Source organism: Gekko japonicus, unplaced genomic scaffold (genome assembly GCF_001447785.1).
Source record: "Gekko japonicus isolate JY-2015 unplaced genomic scaffold, Gekko_japonicus_V1.1 scaffold117, whole genome shotgun sequence".
Classification (NCBI taxonomy): domain Eukaryota; kingdom Metazoa; phylum Chordata; class Lepidosauria; order Squamata; family Gekkonidae; genus Gekko; species Gekko japonicus.
The window spans coordinates 460,336-483,807 of record NW_015173676.1 but is presented as its reverse complement, the minus strand read 5'-3'; the positions used below and the strand labels follow the sequence as shown (position 1 = coordinate 483,807).

The 23,472-nt window shown below is 41.6% G+C and overlaps 1 protein-coding gene across 2 annotated transcripts in view; it reads left to right on the top strand.

Annotated features, from left to right (window-relative positions):
• Nucleotides 1-23,472, top strand: part of PHEX (phosphate regulating endopeptidase homolog, X-linked) — a 226,349-nt gene that overhangs the window by 82,185 nt on the left and 120,692 nt on the right. For both annotated transcript variants that reach the window (XM_015422949.1, XM_015422951.1), the window contains exons 10-12: nucleotides 8,237-8,330; nucleotides 10,111-10,239; nucleotides 18,262-18,363. In XM_015422949.1, the coding sequence (XP_015278435.1) occupies nucleotides 8,237-8,330; nucleotides 10,111-10,239; nucleotides 18,262-18,363 (325 nt within the window). The remainder of the gene's footprint in view (nucleotides 1-8,236; nucleotides 8,331-10,110; nucleotides 10,240-18,261; nucleotides 18,364-23,472) is intronic.

Below are 23,472 nucleotides of genomic sequence, written 5' to 3'. Positions count from 1 at the left end.
CCTGGATGATGCGCTAAGACTCTCTACACCCAGCTGAGTGCCTGTATGGAGTAATGGGGAAAATTCTAAAGTTAACAGTAAGGGGAAGTGATCGCTTTCAACCCGATCCAGTATTGAGAACGCTCTAACATTATCTCTCAGCGCTGGTGTAACTAGCATATAGTCTATTACACTACATCCACGAGGTGAAGCAAATGTGAACTCTCCCGGAAAATCATGGGGAGGTAAACCATTCAGGATAGTTAAATTGAACCTAAGGCATATCTGAGCTAAACAAAGGCCAGCATCATTAAAAACTGCATCTCTGGACAGTCTCATCCTAGAAAAACAAGGAGGTATGGCATTATCCACTGAGAGATTAAGTCTCTCTACACTCTCTGTTCCCTCCTTCCCTATTCTAGCATTAAAATGGTGCCTCCATGTGAAAAGTGACGTTCCCACCCCAATCAGGAAAAACTGCAGGTTTTGGTTGTAAGTGCAGAATAAATGCACAGAATACACCAGAGAAAAAAGAATGGTGTGTACAAAAGGGCACTAAATCTGAAATCAAGCTTAAAAGCTTCAATGCTCGGACTCTCCACAGTAAACTGTGTGTGCATAATAGGCCACTGTGTAATCCGCCTTGAGTCCCTGTGAGAAAGGCAGACTATAAATAAACAATAAAAATCTGTTTCCTGTCAAGCTTTCCATACTGTTCCCCTCCCTCCTCCCATTGTGTAGCATACCAAGACTGGAAGTCCAGGTTGTTACTTGGGAACAAACTAACTTCAGTTTGTTAAGGTGCTTACATTTGTCACAGCAAATTGGAGTTAGACTGAAGTACTTCCTCTGTCAGTCTCAGCATACCATAGGAAGAGAGAGGGAGCATATTAAGCCAAGGTCATGTTCTTTGCAAATAAACCCTCATTTGCTAGTGATATCCCATGCAGTTTGAGTTTGGTTGGCAAGGCTCCCCAAAGTCTATTGCAAGTCTCCTCCCAATGGGACACAAGTGTTCTTTTTTAAAAAAAAACCCCGAAGGGATATTTTTTTTATTTTGCAATAGACTACAGAACTACAAAGAAAATAATGGGAAGGGGACTACAACTAGGGATAAAGGAAAGATAACCACACTATGCTAAAACCCCAAGAGGAGGAGATCTTATCCCTGTTGGTATAAGTGTTAGTACTAAAAGTGTTAATATCACAATATACTTGTAGAGTTCTTGTTTATCACAGCTTCAAATGTGTTAATATGTTAGTTGTTATGAGAGAGCTTTCTGATCATCTTCTTGTTCTTCGCTTCAAAGGCTATTTTCTGAGTCCTTCTGCCTTCACTTTGGCTTTCTGTCTTTAAAATCGTATACAACTCTGGTGGGACCTGCACCCTTCTCTACAGCAGAGTCCTCTTCCGTTCCAGAGGTTGCAGAGTCACTAGATTTTGTTTCTTCCTCCTTAGACTCTTCCTCTGTTCCCAGCTGACACCGCAAAAACTCTTTGGCTTTGAAAGTGGAGTCTATCTTCTCTCTTTTATCGTTGATCTTAAAGATGACACACTCCGGGATCGCCCATCTGTACGATATTCCATTAGTTTGAAGGAAAGAAATTAAATCCTTGTAGTTTTTCCTCTTTTGTCGAATTTCAAATGGAATGTCTTTTAAAGTTTTGATGAATACATTCCCCATTTTCAGTGGAGTTGCTGAAGTCGCTTTTAAGATGGCATCTCTGGTTTGTCTTCTTGAGAATCTGACCACTATTTCTCCAGGCAGGCTATTTTTTAAAATATAATTGGAGTATCCCCTATAGGCTAGCTCCATTTCTTTTACAAGCTCCTCCGCTGTTAAGCCTATTACTGGAGTGATGATCTTGCTAAGCACCTTCCTCAGGTCATCCCGCTCAACTCCAGGAACTCCCTGGAACCTGAGAATCATGTTAGCTTTTTCCATCTGTAACTGCAGCAAAAGGTTTTCTTGAACATTCTGTTTCATTTCCACTTCTCCCATTCTTTTCTTCAGTTTCTTGCTTATGGTGTCTATCTCTTTAATTTTCTCATTTGCCTGCTCCACTTTTTTCTCCGTTTCATTCAGCTGGAGCTGTTGAGATGCAAAGTTCTTATTCATCATGGTCAATTGCTGGTTAATACCATCGAGTTGTTCCATCACTGGCTTGAGCATGTCCACTAGCAGTTTAATGATGTCTGCTCCCTCTTCTGGTTTTGGGCTCTGACTGCCTGGCAGTTTCATTTTCAGCTTTCTCTGCTGGGCCGCCATTTTCTCCTTTTCGTTTACAATTTCTACCGCTTCTTCACGACTCGAAAAACTTGCCCCATGATGACGAAAATCAAGTAACTCTCTCAAAACACTCTCGTTGTATTTCCTCCACTCTCCCCTTTCATATCGCTTATCAGTTCAATTGCAAAAGAGGCGTCCCTCTTTGCGCCCACTTTTGTCTGCGGAGGGGGGGGATTTGCTTTTAAAATAATCCAATTTATTTTGAACTCACGTTCATTGTCAATCAGGTTCTCTGACCTCTCTCATTAATCGCCATTCCGCTCGATCTCCAGCGCTTGTCCCAGTCAAACCAGCTAGTGCCCTAAGGCCACACAGCGGCTGGACTGTCAGGGCGGAGGGAAGCCTCAATTCTCCGGCATTACGCCATCGAAGATGCCACCCTTCAAAAGCCCCCTGGCCTGGATCCTATCACAAAGGCTCTGTGGCACCCCTCCAAGCTGCTGGTGTGCAGATCGCTCTCCCGCGGCTTGGGGAGACCGTCCACCATCACTGCTTCATAAACCGGAAATCGGCGGGAGACAAGTGTTCTTGATGTGCTGAAACTTGGAATGTCTCAGAAAGCAGTGATACAGCTCATTGTTTCCCATGTCTTTCCAAGACCAAACTCAGACACTGGGGATAATGCCCCTGTTAATTGCAGACTTTTAAAAAGGATCTAACAATCTTTAATCAATTGATTGGTTTGATGAAAATCAACGTTACAGCCTTAAAACGTTCTACGGACTGTTCTCATATTCTAAGTGGCAGTCTTTTTCTCAGGAATATGGGCTTAATGCTGTTCTGTTAAATCATTACAAATAGCATCAGCTTGCTTGCAAAAATTTTATAGAGTTGATTTGTCACTGGATATCTTTTATTATGTGTAAGAGGCTAATACTGCCAAAAAGTTTAGAGAAAAATGTGCTCTTTTACTGCCAGTGCCGAGTCTGAAAATGTGTTTTTAATGTCTCTGAGCATTAGTGTTAAGAGATCCAGCTATGCTGAAGCTTCAAGTGAATGACTGCGAACTACAAAAGTGCCATTCGATTCTGTATAAATGGCAGCGTTCTCAGATGCTTAATTTCTGAACTGGAAGGTTTAAAACCCATTTGGCTGTCGCATGTCACTCCACCCTGGAAACTCTAATCCTGTCTGTAGATAAATTTATGCCAGAATAAATCTTAGTTTTATGATCCCACAAGATTGCATAAGGACTGGTTGTGCTAACTTACTACTGAAGAGGATTTATTACTCAAATGGCTCCCTGTTATCAGCTGGTAGGTTACCTTGAACCTTATAATGAAAAAGTGCTTTCGGGTTGGCCCTTAGTATGCTGTGGCTCACATTAAGTCATGATGCAGATGCCCCAGACCTGGGCTGCGGTCACACACACTAAATAATCCACTTTCAATCCACTTTCCAACTGGATTTTGCCACTTCACATGGTAAAATGCAGTTGGAAAGTGCACTAAAAGTGGATTATTTAGTGTGTGTGACTGCAGCCCTGATTTCTAGATGGACAATTATCTGGTATTTTGTAGGAACATATGCCTAGCCCAGTGTATAATATGTGTTAGGAGAAAAAGAAGAAACCTGTGGAAAAATGGGAAAATACAATATCCTGAATCACAAAAGTAGAGAATATGTAGGAAGGGTAACAGGCTGCGTATGACTTTGCATTCACCTCCATGGATGTAATGGTTTGAGTTTCTTTGTGGTGACAGTGGGGAAGCAGCCTTTTCTCCAGGCTGAAGAACAGAATTCAGATCTTCCCTGGTTAGAGTATGGCTGCCTTAACTTCTCTTACATAGTTATACAACCCTGCTTTCTTAAAAATACAAATAATAAAAATATTGTTAAGAATAATATAAAAATAGCATATACAATGTTAGAAGATGAACATGTGAATGAGCCTGAGATGATGTAGTTGATGTTGTTAGATCCAGTGATTGTGTTGTCTGGGTGTATGTGGCAGCAAAGTTGGCATCTGGGTTTATTGCAAGCTCTGGTACCAGTGTTCATGTTCAAATTAGGGGTTGCATTATTGTGGGCGAGAAGTTGTTAGAGATTGTGTCTTGTGCACAGACAGCCTCCCAATCTAACATTGTATATGCCATTAAATGCCAACAATGCTCTTTGGCTCTCTACGGTCCCTGCCACACGGCAGGGAATTAGGTGCTAGTACCGCGGCTAAAGTGAGCCGCGGCAAAGTTGGGACGGCGCGGCGGGATCTCACAGACCCCCCGAGCCGCGTCGCAACGCTCCCCGGCATGATCAGATGCCGGGGAGAACGCAGCGGTGGGAAGGGGAGCCTGGCGAACTGCGCATGCTCACACATGCGCAGTTCGGCCAGGAGCCGGGGATGCGCCGGCGCAAGGACGCGCCGGCGATCCCACGGCCAGCATTGCTGCGGCCCTTCGGAAAGAACCACCTCGGGAGGTGGTTCTTTTTCGCCGCGGAGCAACGCTGGAAGGGACGGAACCGGGACGGATCCGGCACGCTCCCCAGATGTTGAGGTGGGATCGTGCCGGTTTGCTCCGCCCCTGTTCCGTCCCGCTTCCGGACCAAATGGGCTCGTATGAACAGGGCCTACATATGGCAAACAGGTCAAACCCTATGCCAAAGGATACATGGACACAAATCTGACATCAAGAATCACAAGACTGAGAAACCTGTAGGAGAATGCTTCAGTCTTGTAGGACATTCAATGGGTGTCTTCAAAGTAGCTGTTTTATTGCAGAGGAACTTCTGGAACAGACTGGAAAGGGAAATTGCTGAATTACAAGTTATTACAGCACTTCAAACAACCTTTCAGGACTTAACAGGAATATTGGTTTCTTATCTCACTACGTATGCTAAACTCATCCAGTCCTTACATATGTATTCTCACTAAGAATGGCTATACACTCTCTATATTTTAGTGTATTTCTTATTTGTAATAGTACATTGGAATAGTGATTGTAATATAATGCAAAGAATATTAGCATTTAGAATGGTATACTGAAATGTATTTCTCTGGTCTGGTGACAGAAGAGATATAACACTGCACCTCAAAGACTAGGATGCTGTTAGTTACCTCCAGTCAATTACTTGCAAAGAAAATGCTTACTTTACAGTCTGAAGCACTACAACACAATAGATCAATTCCTACAAATCATAAGAAAATCCTAGTGCAAAGGTACATCATCAACATAAGAACATAAGAGAAGCCAATGCTGGATCAGGCCAATGGCCCATCCAGTCCAACACTCTGTCACACAGTGGCCAAAAATACTAGGTGCCCTCGGGAGGTCCAGCAGTGGGGCCAGGACACTAGAAGCCCTCCCACTGCTGCCCCCCCCAGCAGTAAGAATATACTGCATCACTTGCCCCAGCCTGAGAGTTCCTATCTATACCTTGTGGCTAATAGCCACTGATGGATTTCTGCTCCATATGTTTATCCAATTCCCTCTTGAAGCTGTCCATGCTTGTAGTGGCCACCACCTCCTGTGGCAGTGAATTCCATGTGTGAATCACTCTTTTGGTGAAGAAGTACTTCCTTTTATCTGTTCCAACCCGACTGCTCAGCAATTTCATTGAGTGCCCACGAGTTCTTGTATTGTGAGAAAGGGAGAAAAGTACTTCTTTCTCAACCTGCTCTATCCCATGCATAATCTTATAAGCCTCGATCATGTCACCCCTCAGCCATCGTTTCTCCAAGCTAAATAGCCCCAAGCGTTTTAACCTTTCTCCATAGGGAAAGTGTTCCAACACTTTTATCATTTTAGTTGCTCTTTTCTGCACTTTTTCTAGTGCTGTAATATCCTTTTTGAGGTGTGGTGACCAGAACTGTACACAGTATTCCAAATGAGGTTGCACCATTGATTTATACAGGAGCATTATGATACTGGCTGATTTGTTTTCAATTCCCTTCCTAATAATCCCCAGCATAGCGTTGGCCTTTTTTATTGCAGTTACACACTGTCTCAACATTTTTATTGAGTTATCTGCTATGATTCCAAGATCTCTCTCTTGGTCAGTCTCTGCCAGTTCAGACCCCATCAATGTGTATTTATATTTAGGATTTTTGGCTCCAATGTGCATCACTTTGCACTTGGCCACACTGAACCCCATTTGCCACGCTGACGCCCACTCACCCATCTCGACAGATCAACGTTGTCTCCGGATTATATAACGTTTCAAAATTGGATCTTCCTCAGGAAATGTTCTGTAGTATACAAAAATACAATTCTTTAGCATATATACAATGTAAACAATGAAAAACAGTATAAAATCCAAATACAGTCTTACTTACAGAGCAGTACAAAAGTTCTCTTGTTCATAAAGTGCTTTACAATGTCATGAAAGATCTGCAATATAATAAGATTCCTCTTGTTATGAAAAATTACAGAGTATTTAAAAATAAACTCAAGTATAGTAGTAACTTACAATACATTCAGACAGTGACATTGCACACAATGTGCTTGCGTCACCCAGAAGTGGCGTCGGCACGTCGGTGATGTCGGGGCAACACTGGAGACTGGAGCTCCTGAGCAGCTCCCATGAGTGTGGGGTGGGGCTCGGCTTTCACCCCTTTCCTGCCATGTGAGGCACTCAGAACAGCCCATTTCTTAGCAAGAGGAAGAAGGAGGAGTCAGGCCACCTCAAGAGGCACTGCCACTGCCAGCTGTGGCACCATTGGGGAGGCAAGGCGGGGAGCAGGAGCAGCTGCTGCAAAGGTGTCAGAGCTGGACTTGGAGAGAAATGCTTTGAACAATGGAATACCATGAGGTAAGAAGGGTGGAAGGACAGGGTTTAGCTCCACTCACCTGTGAACTTCATTTTCTGTTAAAATTACATCCCATTCTTCACTTGGCACATGAATGTAAGAACATGTGGATCCGTTCAGTCATGTCTCGCTTCATCCTGGTATAGCTTTAGATACAGAGGAGGGAATGTCTGCTAATGGAAGTGGTGAGTGTGATTTTTGCAGATTCCTTTTTCCTCTGGCCAGTTACTGACCTCCCCTCATGCTGTTCCTTGCAGTCCCCTACTCCCAGGAGCAGCATTTCAGGGTGTGTGTATTTTGGTCTGTAGCAGGAGGTGAAATGTTGCTCTTCTGACAGAAATCCCTTCCGGCAGTGGAGATATTGTGAGAGATCACATAGGCTTGGGAGTGGGGGACAAAATAATCAAAACACATGAAGATAGAGGTTGACTACCTAACTAGATCTCAAACAAGTACTGTATATGAAATCATGTGTGGTTTGAAAGCTTCCCAGTACATAATTATTTGCACTTCTGACTTAATGGAGCAGATAACTAGTTATACAACAGCTGTTATTAGCTATTTTCCAAACAGCAAAGAGCAATATTAGACTGAAATTTTCAGACATTTAACAAAAATAGGCCTACAACAAGAACCTTTTGTTGTTAGTCATTGTAGGAGTACATCTAGAGAGTTTATTTCTTACTGCATACAGTTTATACCTGCCACACAAATTATCTTAGTAGGTACTTAGATAGTAGTATGCTTCACATTTTCTGAATGTAATACCAAGATCTCTGGTGATTCTTATCCATATCCTTAAACTACAAGACAAATTTTCCCATAGATTTTTAAAAGTTACATTATTCCGGATTTTTTTTTTTTTGGTTGTTCTTGCCTTTTAAAGCAGCAAGTACTTGGGGGGGAACCTATTTTTGCAGAAAAGCATTAATGTCATGTTACAGCTCTAGATGCAAAATGGTTGAAATATTTTTGAATGGATGATCCCATCATTCAGTCACACACTAAATGGCTGTTATCATTTGATCTCATCTCTATAATACGTTTTTGTCAGTTTGGTCATTGTTCATTAATTTTCAAGGTGAAGTTGCTGCCGTCACAGGCAGTACACTCATCTGAAAAAAAAATCTATTTGTGTATTCATTTATAGTATCAGACAGCTGTACATTATGACACATGAGCTTAACTGTCTGACATAAAGATGTGTCTGGTTTGACAGGACTATTGCCAACTACTTGGTATGGAGAATGGTTTATGCAAGAATATTTAACCTCAGTCGACGTTTCCGATATAGGTGGCTGGAATTTTCAAGGGTAAGTATGAGATGTTGATATTAGTATGTCACCTGTGACTATGAAACCATTGCTTGTAATTGATAGCCAGATGTCCCAAATTACTGTAACTCCATTCAGCACTTCTACAGGTCAGACTTTCAGACGCCTGTGCAGTTGATGGTGGAGAACTTTAGTCATAAGTGTCTCAGTTATTTAAACAATCTACAGACTTGAACTGAAAGCTTTAATAAAGGTTAAACAGTATGGCTTGCCTTTTCAGAGCTCAGGTCACCAGTTCAGGAACCAGTGTGACTGGATTCCTGACACATTTCATATCTCTACTTCCAGGAAGTAAACAAAACTATCTTTTTATACATCCAGGCCTTTCCCCCTTTATTTCACAATCCTGTTTCTATCAGGTTGTTATTTTCATTTGCTAGTAGCTAAGATATGGAGCAGAAAGAATGGGCTAGGTCATTGGTTGGGGCTTTGTAATATGCTGAATGCAACAGTCTAAGGCATTGAAGATTTCAAATAATTGTGAGGCTATTATCAAAATTTGGAAGCTCTGTTATGTTCCATTTTGTTGGTAAACCCTCACATTCTTGAGATGTTCTCAAAAGATTTGTCAGAAAGTGTTAAATATGTAAATCTAGAAAATGGCATTTTCCCCTTGTTGTCTTGAAATTGTTCTGTTTGTTATTCTTATGGACATTAATATCTATGTCAGAAAGGATGTGGTCTTTAAATGCATGAATGGTGAGAAATTGGTGTTTATTTCAATTATGCGCTATTATAGGAACAGGTCCCAGTCCAGCTAAACTTGGTCCTGTTGACTTTTGGCCAAAATTTACTTTATGATTTCTAATAATTTAGATCAGGGCTTCCTGGCCAAACTGAGTGCTCCCCGTACCTCACAATGTCCCCTTACTCAATTTTCCTTATAAAAATTAGACACCTCCACCCATACTTGTTTCATATGTGAGTATGGCAGGCATGTGAACAACAGATGTAGTTCTGTTCTCACTGTTACTGTTCTCACTGTTACTTGAGTTATTTGTGAGTAGCTTCTTCCATTGGTTTCAGCAGGTGCCAAGCCATACATTATTATTTCTAACAAATCTGGTTCACGTTTCCTGGACTCAACTTACTTTCCCCACAACCACAAAGCAGCAGCTCTGCAGGGGCCCATTTTGGCTCAGGAGCCCTCTTCACACCATGCTGCAATTGAAATTGAATTGGGCTTCAGTGAGACTTAGGTCACATGTGGGAGCTGCCTCATCTGTTGTTCAGATGCATTCTATATTCACATCTGGAGCAAAAGCTGTGGAGATACAGGTATCTCATTATAAGAAAATATGACTGTAGGAGCATAGTGAGGTATGGGGAACAGTTCTCTTTCCTCAGATATAAAAATTAGAATTACCTCTCACTTTATAGGTGAACAATGCAGATACCTAACTAAAGAAATATGGCTGCCCCATGCCATCTAGTTTGGCTCCTAATCACAGCTAATGTTACCTGGACTGGGGACAATGTCTTCCTTCTGTATATACCTAGTTGTATATGCCTTTATGGAATAAACAGGGATAGACAGAAAATGGGTAAATTCTTTGGTGGATCTGTGGCCAATTTCAGATGGCTAATCCTGATGACTGCTGAGATTTTTGTGAAATTTTAATCTGAGCCAGCAAGTCTATAACCAGATACATGGTTTTTAAAAATTTATACATGCCAGTTGCTTTATTTCATGGACTTTGCCACAACATGTTTTCCTAAGGAAGCCCATTATGATTTGTCAATCTTAAATCAAAAACAGATAATCCAGGGGACAACTTCCTTAGAGCCTCAATGGGATAAATGTGTAAACTTTGTGGAAAGCGCTCTCCCTTATGTTGTTGGCAGAATGTTTGTAGATCTTCATTTCCAAGAAGACCGGAGGGAAATGGTAAGTTCTTATGTATTTCAGTGCTTTTACATTTGTTCTCTTCTTCCATAAAGTAGACAATTATGGTATGAACACCTCGGATTAGCCCTGAGTTATTGTGGGATTAAGAACCACTCAACTGGAAAACAATTTTGGAAGAATCTTGACAGCAAAGAAATACTGTACCAAAAATGTGATACCTATGACAAGAGTTTCGAAAGATTTTTTATATGTCAGTGTCCAGTAGATAGCACCAGAAATAATCAACAGAGCAGAAACACGGTTTAATAACTGAGTAAAAGCTATTCATTATTTAACATGGGGAAAGAGAGAGGTGGTGAACCCCTAACCAGGCCTTTGCTGATTCTCTAAAAGCAAGGGATTGGTCAGTTTTAAAGTAAGGCATGCATATAAGAGGTGGAACAACCCTGCCACCAACTTGGGAGTTTTTCTGCAAGCCTTCCCCCCCTTCTAATTCCACAAAATATGGAAATGTTAAAACAGAGTTTAGGTGGAGCACCACGCATCCTGGAAGAGTCCAACTCTGCCTTCCATCTCATGCATTATATCTTCCATTGTGACAGTAGCAGGCCCAAATCTGCATAATGTTTGGCTCTGAAAAAATAAAGGTTTACCTTACACATTAAACCACATACCTGAGCCAACTCTAAGTCAGTCAGGAACAATGGCTTCTTGTGGTTTCTATTAGAGTATGGGTAAAAAAATAAATTAAAAAATGAAGTAGGAAATTTAGCAGGCTCTTAGAACATGTACATGACTGTCCAGCACATATCTAGCAGAGTTCTCAGGACCTTCTTTGCTGTTTATGCATATCAGATTGACAGCTGTCCAATCCCATACTCACATACATGTAATTGCAACAATTCTGTGACCACTTCCTTGTGCACTTTTTCAGATCATTGCTTGGCAAATATGGCTGAAGTGGCCCTTGAGCATTTGCTCACTGATATCTAATTCTTCTGCTTCTTGTCCTAGTCACAATTGTGGTTTTATATCCTAGTTTGTCAGAATAGATTTCACAAAGGTAGATAAAAGGACAAAATTTTGTGGAATGATACTTGTATTTTCCCCTCATGGATCACTGCCTTGTCGTGGCGAGGGGGCTTGCGCAGTTCAATGAAGCTGTGGGCTATGCCGTGAAGGGCCACCCAAGACGGACAGGCCACAGCAGAGAACTCAGACCAAGCGTGATCCACCTGGAGAAGGAAATGGCAACCCACTCCAGTATGTTTGCCAAGAAAACCCCATGGACAGTATCAAATGGCTAAAAGATATGACGCCGGAAGATGAGCCCCTCAGGTCGGAAGGTGTCCAATATGCTACTGAGGAAGAGCAGAGGACAAGTACAAGTAACCCCAGAAAGAGTGAAGCGGCTGGGCCAAAGCCGAAAGGACGCTCAGTTGTGGATGTGTCTGATGGTGAAAGGAAAGTCCGATGCTGCAAAGAACAATACTGCATAGGAACCTGGAATGTAAGATCTATGAATCAAGGTAAGCTTGACGTGGTCAAAAATGAGATGGCAAGACTGAACATCGATATCCTAGGAATCAGTGAACTAAAGTGGACAGGAATGGGCGAATTTAACTCAGAAGACCATTATATCTACTACTGTGGCCAGGAATCTCGTAGAAAAAATGGTGTGGCCTTTATAGTCAACAAGAGAGTGCAAAAGGCAGTACTGGGATACAATCTCAAAAATGACAGAATGATTTCTGTCCGATTCCAAGGCAAACCATTCAACATCACAGTAATCCAAGTCTATGCCCCAACCACTGATGCAGAAGAGGCTGAAGTGGACCGGTTCTATGAAGACCTACAACACCTCCTAGAACTAACACCAAAAAATGATGTCCTCATCATCATAGGGGACTGGAATGCTAAAGTAGGAAGTCAAAAGGTAACTGGAATAACAGACAAGTTTGGCCTTGGAAAGCAAAATGAAGCAGGGCAAAGGTTAACAGAGTTTTGTCAAGAGAACACACTGGTCATAGCGAACACCCTTTTCCAACAACCTAAGAGGCGACTCTACACATGGACATCACCAGATGGGCAACACCGAAATCAGATTGACTATATAATTTGCAGTCAAAGATGGAGAAGCTCTATTCAGTCAGTAAAAACAAGACCTGGAGCTGACTGTGGTTCAGATCATGAGCTACTCATTGCAAAATTCAGACTTAAACTGAAGAAAATTGGGAAAACCACGAGGCCATTCAGGTTTGACCTAGATCGCATCCCTGATGAATATACAGTAGAGGTGAAGAATAGATTCAAGGGTCTGGATTTGATAGATAGAGTGCCTGAAGAACTATGGACAGAGGTTCGTGACATCGTACAGGAGGCAGCAATCACCACCATCCCAAAGAAAAAGAAATGTAAGAAAGCAAAGTGGCTTTCTGATGAGGCTTTACAAATAGCAGAGGAAAGAAGGAAAGCGAAAGGCAAAGGCGAAAAGGAAAGATTTACCCAACTGAACGCAGATTTCCAGAGAACAGCAAGGAGAGATAAGGAGGCCTTCCTGAATGAACAGTGCAAAGTAATAGAAGAAAACAATAGAATGGGAAGGACTAGAGATCTCTTCAAGAAAATTGGAGAAATCAAGGGAGCGTTCCATGCAAAGCTGGCCATGATAAAGGACAAAAACGGTAGGGACCTAACAGAAGCAGAAGAGATTAGGAAAAGATGGCAAGAATACACAGAAGAACTATACAAGAAAGACCTCAATGTCCTTGACAAACACGACGGTATAATCACTGACCTTGAGCCAGACATCCTGGAATGTGAAGTTAAATGGGCCTTAGAAAGCATTACTAACAACAAAGCTAGTGGAGGTGATGGTATCCCAGCTGAGCTATTCAAAGTCTTAGAAGAGGATGCTGTTAAAGTTCTGCACTCCATTTGCCAGCAAATTTGGAAAACGCAACAGTGGCCACAGGATTGGAAAAGATCAGTATACATTCCAATCCCAAAGAAGGGCAATGCCAAGGAATGTTCAAACTATCGCACAATTGCACTCATATCACACGCTAGCAAGGTCATGCTCAAGATCCTACAAGCTAGGCTTCAACAGTACGTGGATAGAGAACTACCAGAAGTACAAGCTGGGTTTCGAAGAGGTAGAGGAACGAGAGATCATATTGCCAACATTCGCTGGATTATGGAGAAAGCAAGAGAGTACCAGAAAAATATCTACTTCTGCTTCATTGACTATGCTAAAGCCTTTGACTGTGTGGATCACAACAAACTATGGCAGGTCCTTAAAGAGATGGGAGTACCAGACCACCTCACATGTCTCTTGAGAAACCTGTATAAGGGCCAAGAAGCGACAGTTAGAACCGGATACGGAACAACTGATTGGTTCAGCATAGGAAAAGGAGTACGACAAGGATGTATACTGTCACCTTGCTTATTTAATATATATGCAGAGTACATCATGCGAAATGCTGGCCTGGATGAATCACAAGCGGGAATTAAGATTGCTGGGGAAAAGATCAACAACCTCAGATATGCAGATGATACCACTCTAATGGCTGAAAGTGAAGAGGATCTAAAGAACCTCTTGCTCAGAGTAAAAGAGGAGAGCGCAAAAGTGGGCTTGAAGCTCAACATCAAAAAAACTAAGATCATGGCATCCGGCCCCATCACTCCTTGGCAAATAGAAGGGGAAGCTGTGGAAGTAGTGACAGACTTCACGTTCCTGGGATCCCAGATCACCGCAGACTGTGACTGCAGCCATGAAATTAAAAGACGCCTGCTCCTTGGGAGGAAAGCGATGGCGAACCTAAACAGCATGATAAAAAGTAGAGACATCACCCTGCCAACAAAAGTCCGCATGGTCAAAGCAATGGTATTCCCAGTAGTCATGTATGGCTGCGAGAGCTGGACTATAAGGAAGGCCGAGCGCCGAAGAATAGATTCTTTTGAACTATGGTGCTGGAGGAGACTCTTGAGAGTCCCTTGGACTGCAAGAAGAACAAATCAGTCAATCCTCAAAGAAATCAACCCTGACTGTTCCCTGGAAGGCCAGATAATGAAACTGAAGCTCAAATACTTTGGCCACCAAATGAGAAGGGAGCACTCACTGGAGAAGACCCTGATGCTTGGAAAGATTGAAGGTCAAAGAAGACGGGGACGGCAAAGGATGAGATGGTTAGACAGTGTCATCGATGCAACGAACATGAAGTTGAGCCAACTTCAGAGGACGGCAGAAGACCGGAAGGCCTGGAGAGAGCTCGTCCATGGGGTCGCGAAGAGTCGGACTCGACTGTGCGACTGAACAACAACAACAACTTGTATTTATGAAGAGGATTGTGACAATTGTTACAAAATTCCAAGGACTTAATAAGGAGCACTTATATTGAAAGCCTGCCAGAGAATGATTAGAACAAGAAACCTTGTGCATTTACACAAGTTTGTGCACACAAACGAGCTCTCATAATACACTGTTTAAAAGAACAGAGTCTTTTTATTGGTGCAGTCGACTCTCGGTCAGAGAGGTGGTTAATTTAGTTCAGTACTGTTGAGTGTCAACAGCAGCAGTTTGCTATTATCACCTTTCCCATCTCTGCTACTAATGCCCTTTAACAAGGCAGCCGAGGTTAAACCTGTGACTTTATACATATGACACATGTAGCTTCAATTTTTACTGCAGCTTCAATTGTTTTGTAATACTTCATATTACTTTACTGGTATCCTTCAGTGTTGTTAACATTCTATTTTTCCAAATGGACTAGAGATACCAAATTACATACAGAAATTATAGGAGCTAGACCTTTAATTATTTGACTAATGATCTGCTCCTATGAATGTTTACTCAGAAGGATAAAGTTAGAGTCCAATGGCACCTTTAAGACCAACAAAGGGCACGATCACATGCACAATTAACTCTGCCATAGGCACAAATGCCGGGCAGATTTAAAGGGCACGAACATCTGGGAAGTGCCCCGCATCCATCAGCAACCCGTTTTGCTCTGCCGCAGAAGCAAAGTAAAAAGACACAGGGGAAAATCCGGTAGTAAACAGGTTGTGACAAGCCACAGACAGACTTTCCCCTGTCTGATCACTCCAGGTTGCTCTCATGGCGTCAGGATGGTCTGATCAGGCCATCCAGACTCCGTGCCGGTTCCCCCCCTTCTCTGTATGCTCATCAACACAAACTCCATAGGGAGCCCTCAGTGAGGAGATGCGAATCATCAATTCCTCATTGAAGTGCATTGGAAACAAATGGCAAGGAAAAAACAACTCACCTGTGGTTGCGTCTGATCACACAGTGGCAGGCTGTGCCCACAGCTTCCAAGGACTATGTGATCGCGCAACTGCGGGTCAAATTCCTCCAGAGGAAATAGCCTCACTTCCCCCCCCTTTATCTCACTCGTGCGACCGCCCCCGAAGTTTTGTTCAAGGTGTGAGCTTACTAATATTATAGTCTTTGAATGAAACCTGTGAGATTCACTTGGGAAGGAACATGAATAAAGTTTGAATTGTAAACTGCGTACCCTGTTGATTTCTTCCCCTTCCAATATGTGACATCTTTTGTTCATTCTTTCCTTCTCTTTTTGTCCTGTTTTTCAGCAGCGTAAATGTTGTCAAAAACCGCTCCCTTTTCTAGTGGAAAGTCCATGCTAAAGAAATAATGAGTTACAGGAAGGATGGTGTTTTCAGATTTAGTCACCAATGAGCTCATGCCCTGGATATCTTCTTGTCTCCCCTCCTTTTATCAAAGAGATATTATTTGTGTCTAAATATAGCACTGTTTTTTGACCTACAGTCTAGGCAGTATTTCATACAGCTACGCCTGAGCAATTTTGATAACAACTCTGATGGTATGAATAGATTTCTTTCCCAACCCCTACTGCTACAGCTGGTGCATAAAATCTAGAATATACACCAGGGTCCAATTGTATAGCTAGAATATGAACTGGCAGCCTCCAAGTACAGGGAGTTCATCTCATTAGTGCACTAAGTTAATTGATACACTGCTCAGCCATCAATATTTTCTAAGTTACCTTATTCCCTGGGATGCAGTTTACTCCAGACTGTTGAACTCTTGGCCATATTTAATGCTGAGTCTGTACTGATTTTTATATTGTATAAAATTGTACAACATTAAAAGGACAGTAATAAATCATAATAATGAGATGCTATAATTGTCTTCAGTCATTTTTAAAAAGTCATCCACTTAGGTCAATATCAAAACTCTCAGTCAGGTGCATGAGTCACCTACCATTTATCTCATTGTTCCACAACTGAACTTTACAGCCTGCTGAAGAGCTGAATGATGTGGGGGGGGGGAACCCCCAGCTTCTGCCTCTAACTCAAGCTTTCATGGCCATTAATGATGAAGGGAAATGAAGCATTGCAAAATACAAGCATTAAAAAAAATGCAAAACCTCTTCAGAGTCCTGCTTGAGACGACTTATATTTAAAATAATGTAACAGTATAAAACAAACACCATGGGTCATAAATAGCATAAACACTATGCATAAAACAGGTCTCAGACCAGAAATAGACCATTGAAAAGCTGTTAAGATAAAATGCCTGGATAATAAGGTATGCTTTGGCCCAGCCCCTAAAAGACAGTAAAACAGAAACCAGGTGAGCCTCAAGGAGGAGATTGCCACCAGATAAAATGCCCTCTGCCTAGTCACCACCCGCCTTACCAGCTCTGAAGGCAAGCACACAGAGAGAAGATCTTAACTGCTGGGGTGGACAGTACAGGAGGACAGGGTCCACCGGCTCCATCCGTCAGGAAGAGTTTTATGTACCCCCCAAACCTGACACTTCTGAGTCAGAGATGGCCAAAGTAACTGGTTAGCGTTTCATTAAGCACTGTCGTCCTCGTTGTTGGGTTGGCTCCTTTTCTCTCCTCCCTTCCTGCACCTCAGAAAAAAAGGTAATAAAAAGCATATCCCTTCAAAACGTAATGAAGAGCACATCCCTTACCACATCCCTTCAATGATGCCCTGAAGTGATGGATTCCCTGGCTTTGCTTTAAATGCTTTGGGGTGTATAATACCTCAGAGTCTATATGTTTCTGTTGTTGCTGAAGCAGGTTGTCTGCAATTATCAGTGATCTGTCCAAGGTGAAATTACTTCTTTTCCAGGAGTGAACCCTCTGTTCAGGGCTCCTTTTGTCTTTGGCTGGGCCATGTAGAAGATCAATAACCAGCTTTGTAAATATTTACCTGTTTTGATAACCTGTTTTAGTAACCTAGTCCTAATACTTAAGTGCCTTTGAACCTTAGTATGGTGGTCACCCGTATAGTTCAAATTACCTGTAAACATTCCAGCAGCCTTTCACTCCATGCATGTTAGTCTGCTGTAGGAATTGCAATCCAATTTAAAGGCAGAAAGACCTATGAGAAGAACCAAAAGCAACTCACAATGAGAATCAAGCAACAGGGACATAACACATTTATATCAGTTTACCCTCCTTTTCTGAGATATAAGATACATCAAAGATAGCGGTGGCAGTGATTCACATATTTTGATATGGGTTGTGATGTCATATCAGTTTCTTACAAACTCTTCCAATCGCCTTAAGCTGGAATTTGTTGAATATTCTTTTTGTGAAGTAAAAAAATTGAATGTAATGTATTTGGAGCAATTTCAGTTGTAAACAACATCTGTTTAAAAAACAAAAAGTGTGAAATTCTGGAGTGTATCATATGCATTATAGACAGGAAACCTGACTCTTGGTAGTTACAGCTGACAATGCAAAGCAAGAATAAAATAGACCTTGGGGAAGAAGAAGGAGAAAAGAAGGAAAAATAAAGGAAATTTGATGTTGTTTGTATATGCAAAGGCCTTGATCCACCTATAGTTGCATAGAGCTAGTGGCCTCAGATGGGCTCAGTGGGGTACAGTTGAGCTCTGAGATGCTGGGAATATGCATGCACATCTAGATACACAGCAACATCCTCACTGGCTGTAGATGCTGACATCCCTTACTTAATAAGACCAGTATTCTTTATGACACTGCACATTCCTCAGGTTCTTATATGTGAAAACCTTTATTGCAGATGGCAGAGTTGACTGAAGGAATTCGTTGGGCTTTTATAGACATGTTGGAAAAAGAAAATACATGGATGGATTTAGAAACACAAAGAAAAGCAATTGAAAAGGTAAAGGCATGTAAATGCATGCTTTTTTTTTTGATTACTGAACCAGTATCCTATTTTTAATGACATTGTATTTGAGGGTGTTAAGACACTAAGCTGCAGACTGGAAGGTCTGTAGTTCGGCAGTTCGAGACCCTAGTGCCATGTGACAGAGTGAGCTCCTGTATCTGGCCCAGCTCCTGCCAACCTAGCAGTTCGAAAGCAAGAAATTGCGAGTAGATAAATAGGTACCACTTCAGTGGGAAGGTAACAGCATTCCGTGTGCCTCGGTGTTCAGTCATGCCAGCCACATGACCACAGAAATGTCTTTGGACAGCACTGGCTCTTCGGCTTGGAAACGGAGATCAGCACCACCCCCTAGAGTTGGATTCAACTAGCTTTCAAGCAAGGGAAACCTTTACCTTTTATGATTGTATTGTAATTCTTTTTATTTTCCCCCACGCATTCTGTTTAATGTCCATTGTTACTTGCCTATGTAATGCTGATGCACACGACTGTTCGCCTTTGTGGACTACGCACACAAGCTAATGAACAAGAATGGTGTTGATGAATTTCTGAAACCACCTTTCCTAGTTAAGAAATTCCCAAGCCATTATGAGCTTGTTGCAGTCAATACCAAGAAAGCCAGTTTCATGTAGTGGTCATACTAGAATCTGGAAGGCACGTGGTTCCCCAAACTGCCACAAAGCTTGCTAGGTGACTCTCTCTCATTCTGACCTACCTTGCAGGGTTACTTTGAGGGTAAAATAGAGGAGTGGAGACTGATGAATGGTACCTTGAATCTTTGGAGCAGTGGCAGGATAAAAATGCACTAAGTACATAAGTACCTCCAAAATTTGCTTGGCACTCAATGGCTTGGCATCAGTTCTCTTAGTTGCCAATTCCCACCTGCCCCAACACACTATTACAAAGTTACCAAGCTGTGAGAATGTGAGAAGGGAGAAAGAAAAAGAACAACCAAAGCTAAAGCAGCAAGCTGTTTTCAACCTGTTCCTGCTAATATTAATTCTGGGAAGTATCCTAAAAAATTTTTTTCCTCCCAACTCATGGCCCAGGAGGAATAAGAACTAGTTCTCAGAGTTAAGCTGAAAAATATTTGCATCTTTACCCTTCATCAACTTAAAAAAAAACATATTTAGAACCAACACTGCTGACTCTGGGATGTGTAGTTAATTCTTTATGTTTGCTGCCTGATTTACCAAAAGGTCTGAAAGCTGCAATTTCTGGCACTCTAGAGGTGGGGGACTAGTAAGACTGCCTGTGGTGGAGGTAGATTTTTCCCTGTCCTTCAAAAACCTGCAATTGTTTGATTTGCTTTTTTGAATAGATGGCTGTCACTTTTCTAAAGAATGTTTTAAGTGTATTTTGATGTTGTTTTTAAGGGCTTATCCTTCTTAACTTTCAATTGGGTTAAAAACCTCAACACTGGTTGGTGCTCATCTTCTGAATTCAGTTCACCAGAACACAGTCAGTAATAATTATATTAAATGAAAATGGATTAGGTATAGCATTAAAAGTAAGTAAAGGAATTGTGTTTATCTTTAGGATTAGGAAGAGTATGTGCCTGCTATGTTCTAATAGGTGTAACTCTGCTCAAGAAAGACTAGAACATTTCTTCTGAGGAAGATTTTTTAATTGCTTCCTTTGAATTGTTTTGCTTAATTGAATTTCTCAGAAAAAATGAGTATCTGGGGGGTGAACATCTCCATTTAGAAGTGGTCCTTTTGGTCCTGGGTAAAGCTAATTATCCATCTCAAGGACCCTTGATGGTAAACTATAGGGAAGTAGGCCAAAGAATTAAGAACCCATCCCAAAGCGATTTACCTTAAGACCTTGATCTCTGCTTGCACTTAACACCTCAGATCTTTTAGACATTTTATAAGATTTATTTCAACCAATATATACATCTGACTGTTTGGCTAAAAGTTCTTTTGGTGTTATATTGGGAAGCTTGTGGTTTGATGCAGACTGTAGAGCATTCAAGTGTGCAATATGTTATATGCACTGCCAGTTTCAAATTTGTAACTCAAGGCATACGATATGGTATCTACTTCTTCTGAAGTGGGAATATAAAGCTGTTGTTAAATTTAAGAAAAAGAAGGCCCTGTGGCTGGAGTGGGACTGTTTAATTTGGGCCGCTAAGCAGAAGGATAGTAAAACTTTTGGGACTACTATAGTGGAAAAATTTAATTCTAGGCCTCTGGTTTCATATCATATTTCTGCCAATTGTTGGAAAGAACATTTTAGAGCTCTGTTTTCTGATCCATCTGTGGCTGACTCAAATGCTCAGCTGGCTTTATCTTCTGGCACCAATGTGCGGCCTCCTGTCTCAGTCGAAGGTTAGAACTTTAATAATACAAATGAAGTCAGGTAAAGCTCTTGGCCCTGAAATGGTCCCCCCAGAATTATTTAAATCAAACCCAAATTGGTGGACAGAAATTTTGGCGCCAATTTTTATGCAAGTTAATGATACAGGTATAATGCCTAGGATTTGGTTTGGCATCACGCTATCATTGTGCCAATACACAAGAAAGGAGACTCATCAAACCCCTGTAATGACCGCCATATCAGCCTGTTGTCAGTTGTGGGTAAATTATATCAAATGAAATTAACAATATGCATCCCTGCTGTATGGTAAGTTGGTAAATTGGTTAGAAAACAAGACAATCTGGCTTCTGCCATGTTCTACAGCTTATTATCAAGAAATATACTGGTAATAAGAAGGGATGATTAAGTGTGGCCTTCATGGAGCTTAGAAACACTTTCGATACTATACTCAGAGATAAACTATGGGGAAAATTGGGAAAACTATCTATGGATGAACGTCTTTTATTTCTTATTTGTCAGCTTTATGACCACCCAATGGCCCAAGTCACGAGTACTTGACAGACCCTGTTTCACTAGATAAAGGCATTAAGTAAGGATGTATTTTGACCCCTATGTTATTTAATTTATATATTAACAATCTTAATTCTTTTTTGTTACAAGAGGATTGCCACTCGCCTTATCTCGCATCAGTGAAATTACCAGTTCTCCTGTAAGCAGCTGACATTGTCCTGCTGTCCATAGTGGGTCAACAATCAACACAAAGACCTCCCAGTATACAACAATCAGTAAACACAAACTGGGGAAGTCGTTACAAGTGCAAATAAATATATTGAAAAAATACATCAAATGATTGACAAATATGCAAAATTACAGTATCATATTCAAAAAGTATATAAAGTCCAAAAAGGTACAATGACAAAAATTCAAGTACAGAGATTCCAAAGATTTCCAAATATTGTATATTTTTCATAGTCAATAACTTTTGATGAAATCTTCCCTTGAAATGAAGTTGAAGACAGACTCTTCATAAATCTTTGGAATCTTTGTACCTTTTTTGAACTTTATATGATTTTTGAATATGATACTGTAATTTTGCATATTTGTCAATCATTTGATGTATTTTTTCAATATATTTATTTGCACTTGATAGTGACTTCCCCAGTTTGTGTTTACTGATTGTCCATAGTGGGTCTGCATAAACATATCCATCTATTTTCTAAAGACTGCTGTAGGGAAGGTTTGGTAATTAATGTAGCAAAGTCTAAGGTTGCCATTTTTAGTAGAAAACAGAAAATAAGGGATTGTAAGTGTACTGTGGCTGGTCTGCCTATGCAACAGGTTTAAATACTTGGAGTATTGTTCTGTGCTGATCTTTCATGGAGAACTCATGAGACATTGGTAATAAGAGCTGTGAATAGCATTGGGAAAGCAATTACTAGATTCTTTTATGCTTCTGGGGGACAATATGTACTAAGGATCAACTGCTAGTTAACTTTCTTTATGATATATTGTGGGCCCCCAAATTTGTGGTTGGTGTTGTTCTAAGGGCTGAAGTGGGTGAAATCTCATATGAAGCTAATGCATGAAGGAGGTCATTTAATTTACAATTTAAAATCCTGCAATCCAATGTGGAGCTAAGTTTGCTCAGTCTTATTAAATTAGACAATCATAACAGCAACTGGAATAAATTGGTGAATGATAAGCGAATGTTCCTAGGAGCAGGAGACAGAGCTGCTAGAGGGGTGAGTATATTTTTGTTTTGCTTTCAGCTGAGGGGATTCAGCTGAGGCTATTGTGTGGGAGGACTGTGTTTGGGAGTGTGTGAAAGTGATTTGAGTTGTTGCAGAGTCCTGGTTGCTTGAGAGAGGGAGAGGAAGGGACATTGTTTGACTGTGATTGACTGTAATTGAGAGGAAGAGGAAGGGGCATTGTTTTGCCTGTGATTGAGTGCCTGGGTGAATTTGAATAGCTGCTGCCCGCTCTCTGCTGGGGGAGGCCTCTATTTAAGGAAGCACCTTGCCAGAGGCAGAGCAGACGCAGCTGAGCTCTGAGCAGGAGCAGGAGACAGAGCTGCTAGAGGGGTGAGTGTATTTTTATTTTGCTTTCAGCTGAGTGGATTCAGCTGAGGATGTTGTGTAGGAGGACTGTGTTTGGGAGTGTGTGAAAGTGATTAGAGTTGTTGCAGAGTCCTGGCTGCTTGAGAGAGGGAGAGGAAGGGGCATTGTTTGACTGTGATTGACTGTAATTCAGTATTTAAGAAAGCACCTTGCCAGAGGCACGAGCTAAAGGGCTCTTTGCCTGTGGCTCTTTTGTTTGGGAGTGTGTGAAAGTGATTAGAGTTGTTGCAGAGTCCTGGCTGCTTGAGAGAGGGAGAGGAAGGGGCATTGTTTGACTGTGATTGACTGTAATTCAGTATTTAAGAAAGCCCCTTGCCAGAGGCACGAGCCTCTGGCATGAGCCGAAGGGCGAGCTAAAGGGCTCTTTGCCCAGGGAACATATTTGCTCCCTTGAGGCCAAGGTGGCTGCCCTGGAGAAGCAGAGACAGTCAGTTAGGTGCACAGAAAAGACTCTTGGGGACTTGATAGATATGTCCCACTCTGGATTTGGCAGCCTCGCCACTGTCAGGGAGCATGAGGGTCAAGGAGAAACAGGGCACCATGCTGAGGATAAGGGGAATGTGCCCTCAGAAGGGCCTTCTTCCCCAGCTGGTGAGCGGGTATCCTTTCGCATCAAGGAACCATCCTTGGGCAGGGTGGGAGGGGGGCTCTTGGTAGTTGGTGATTC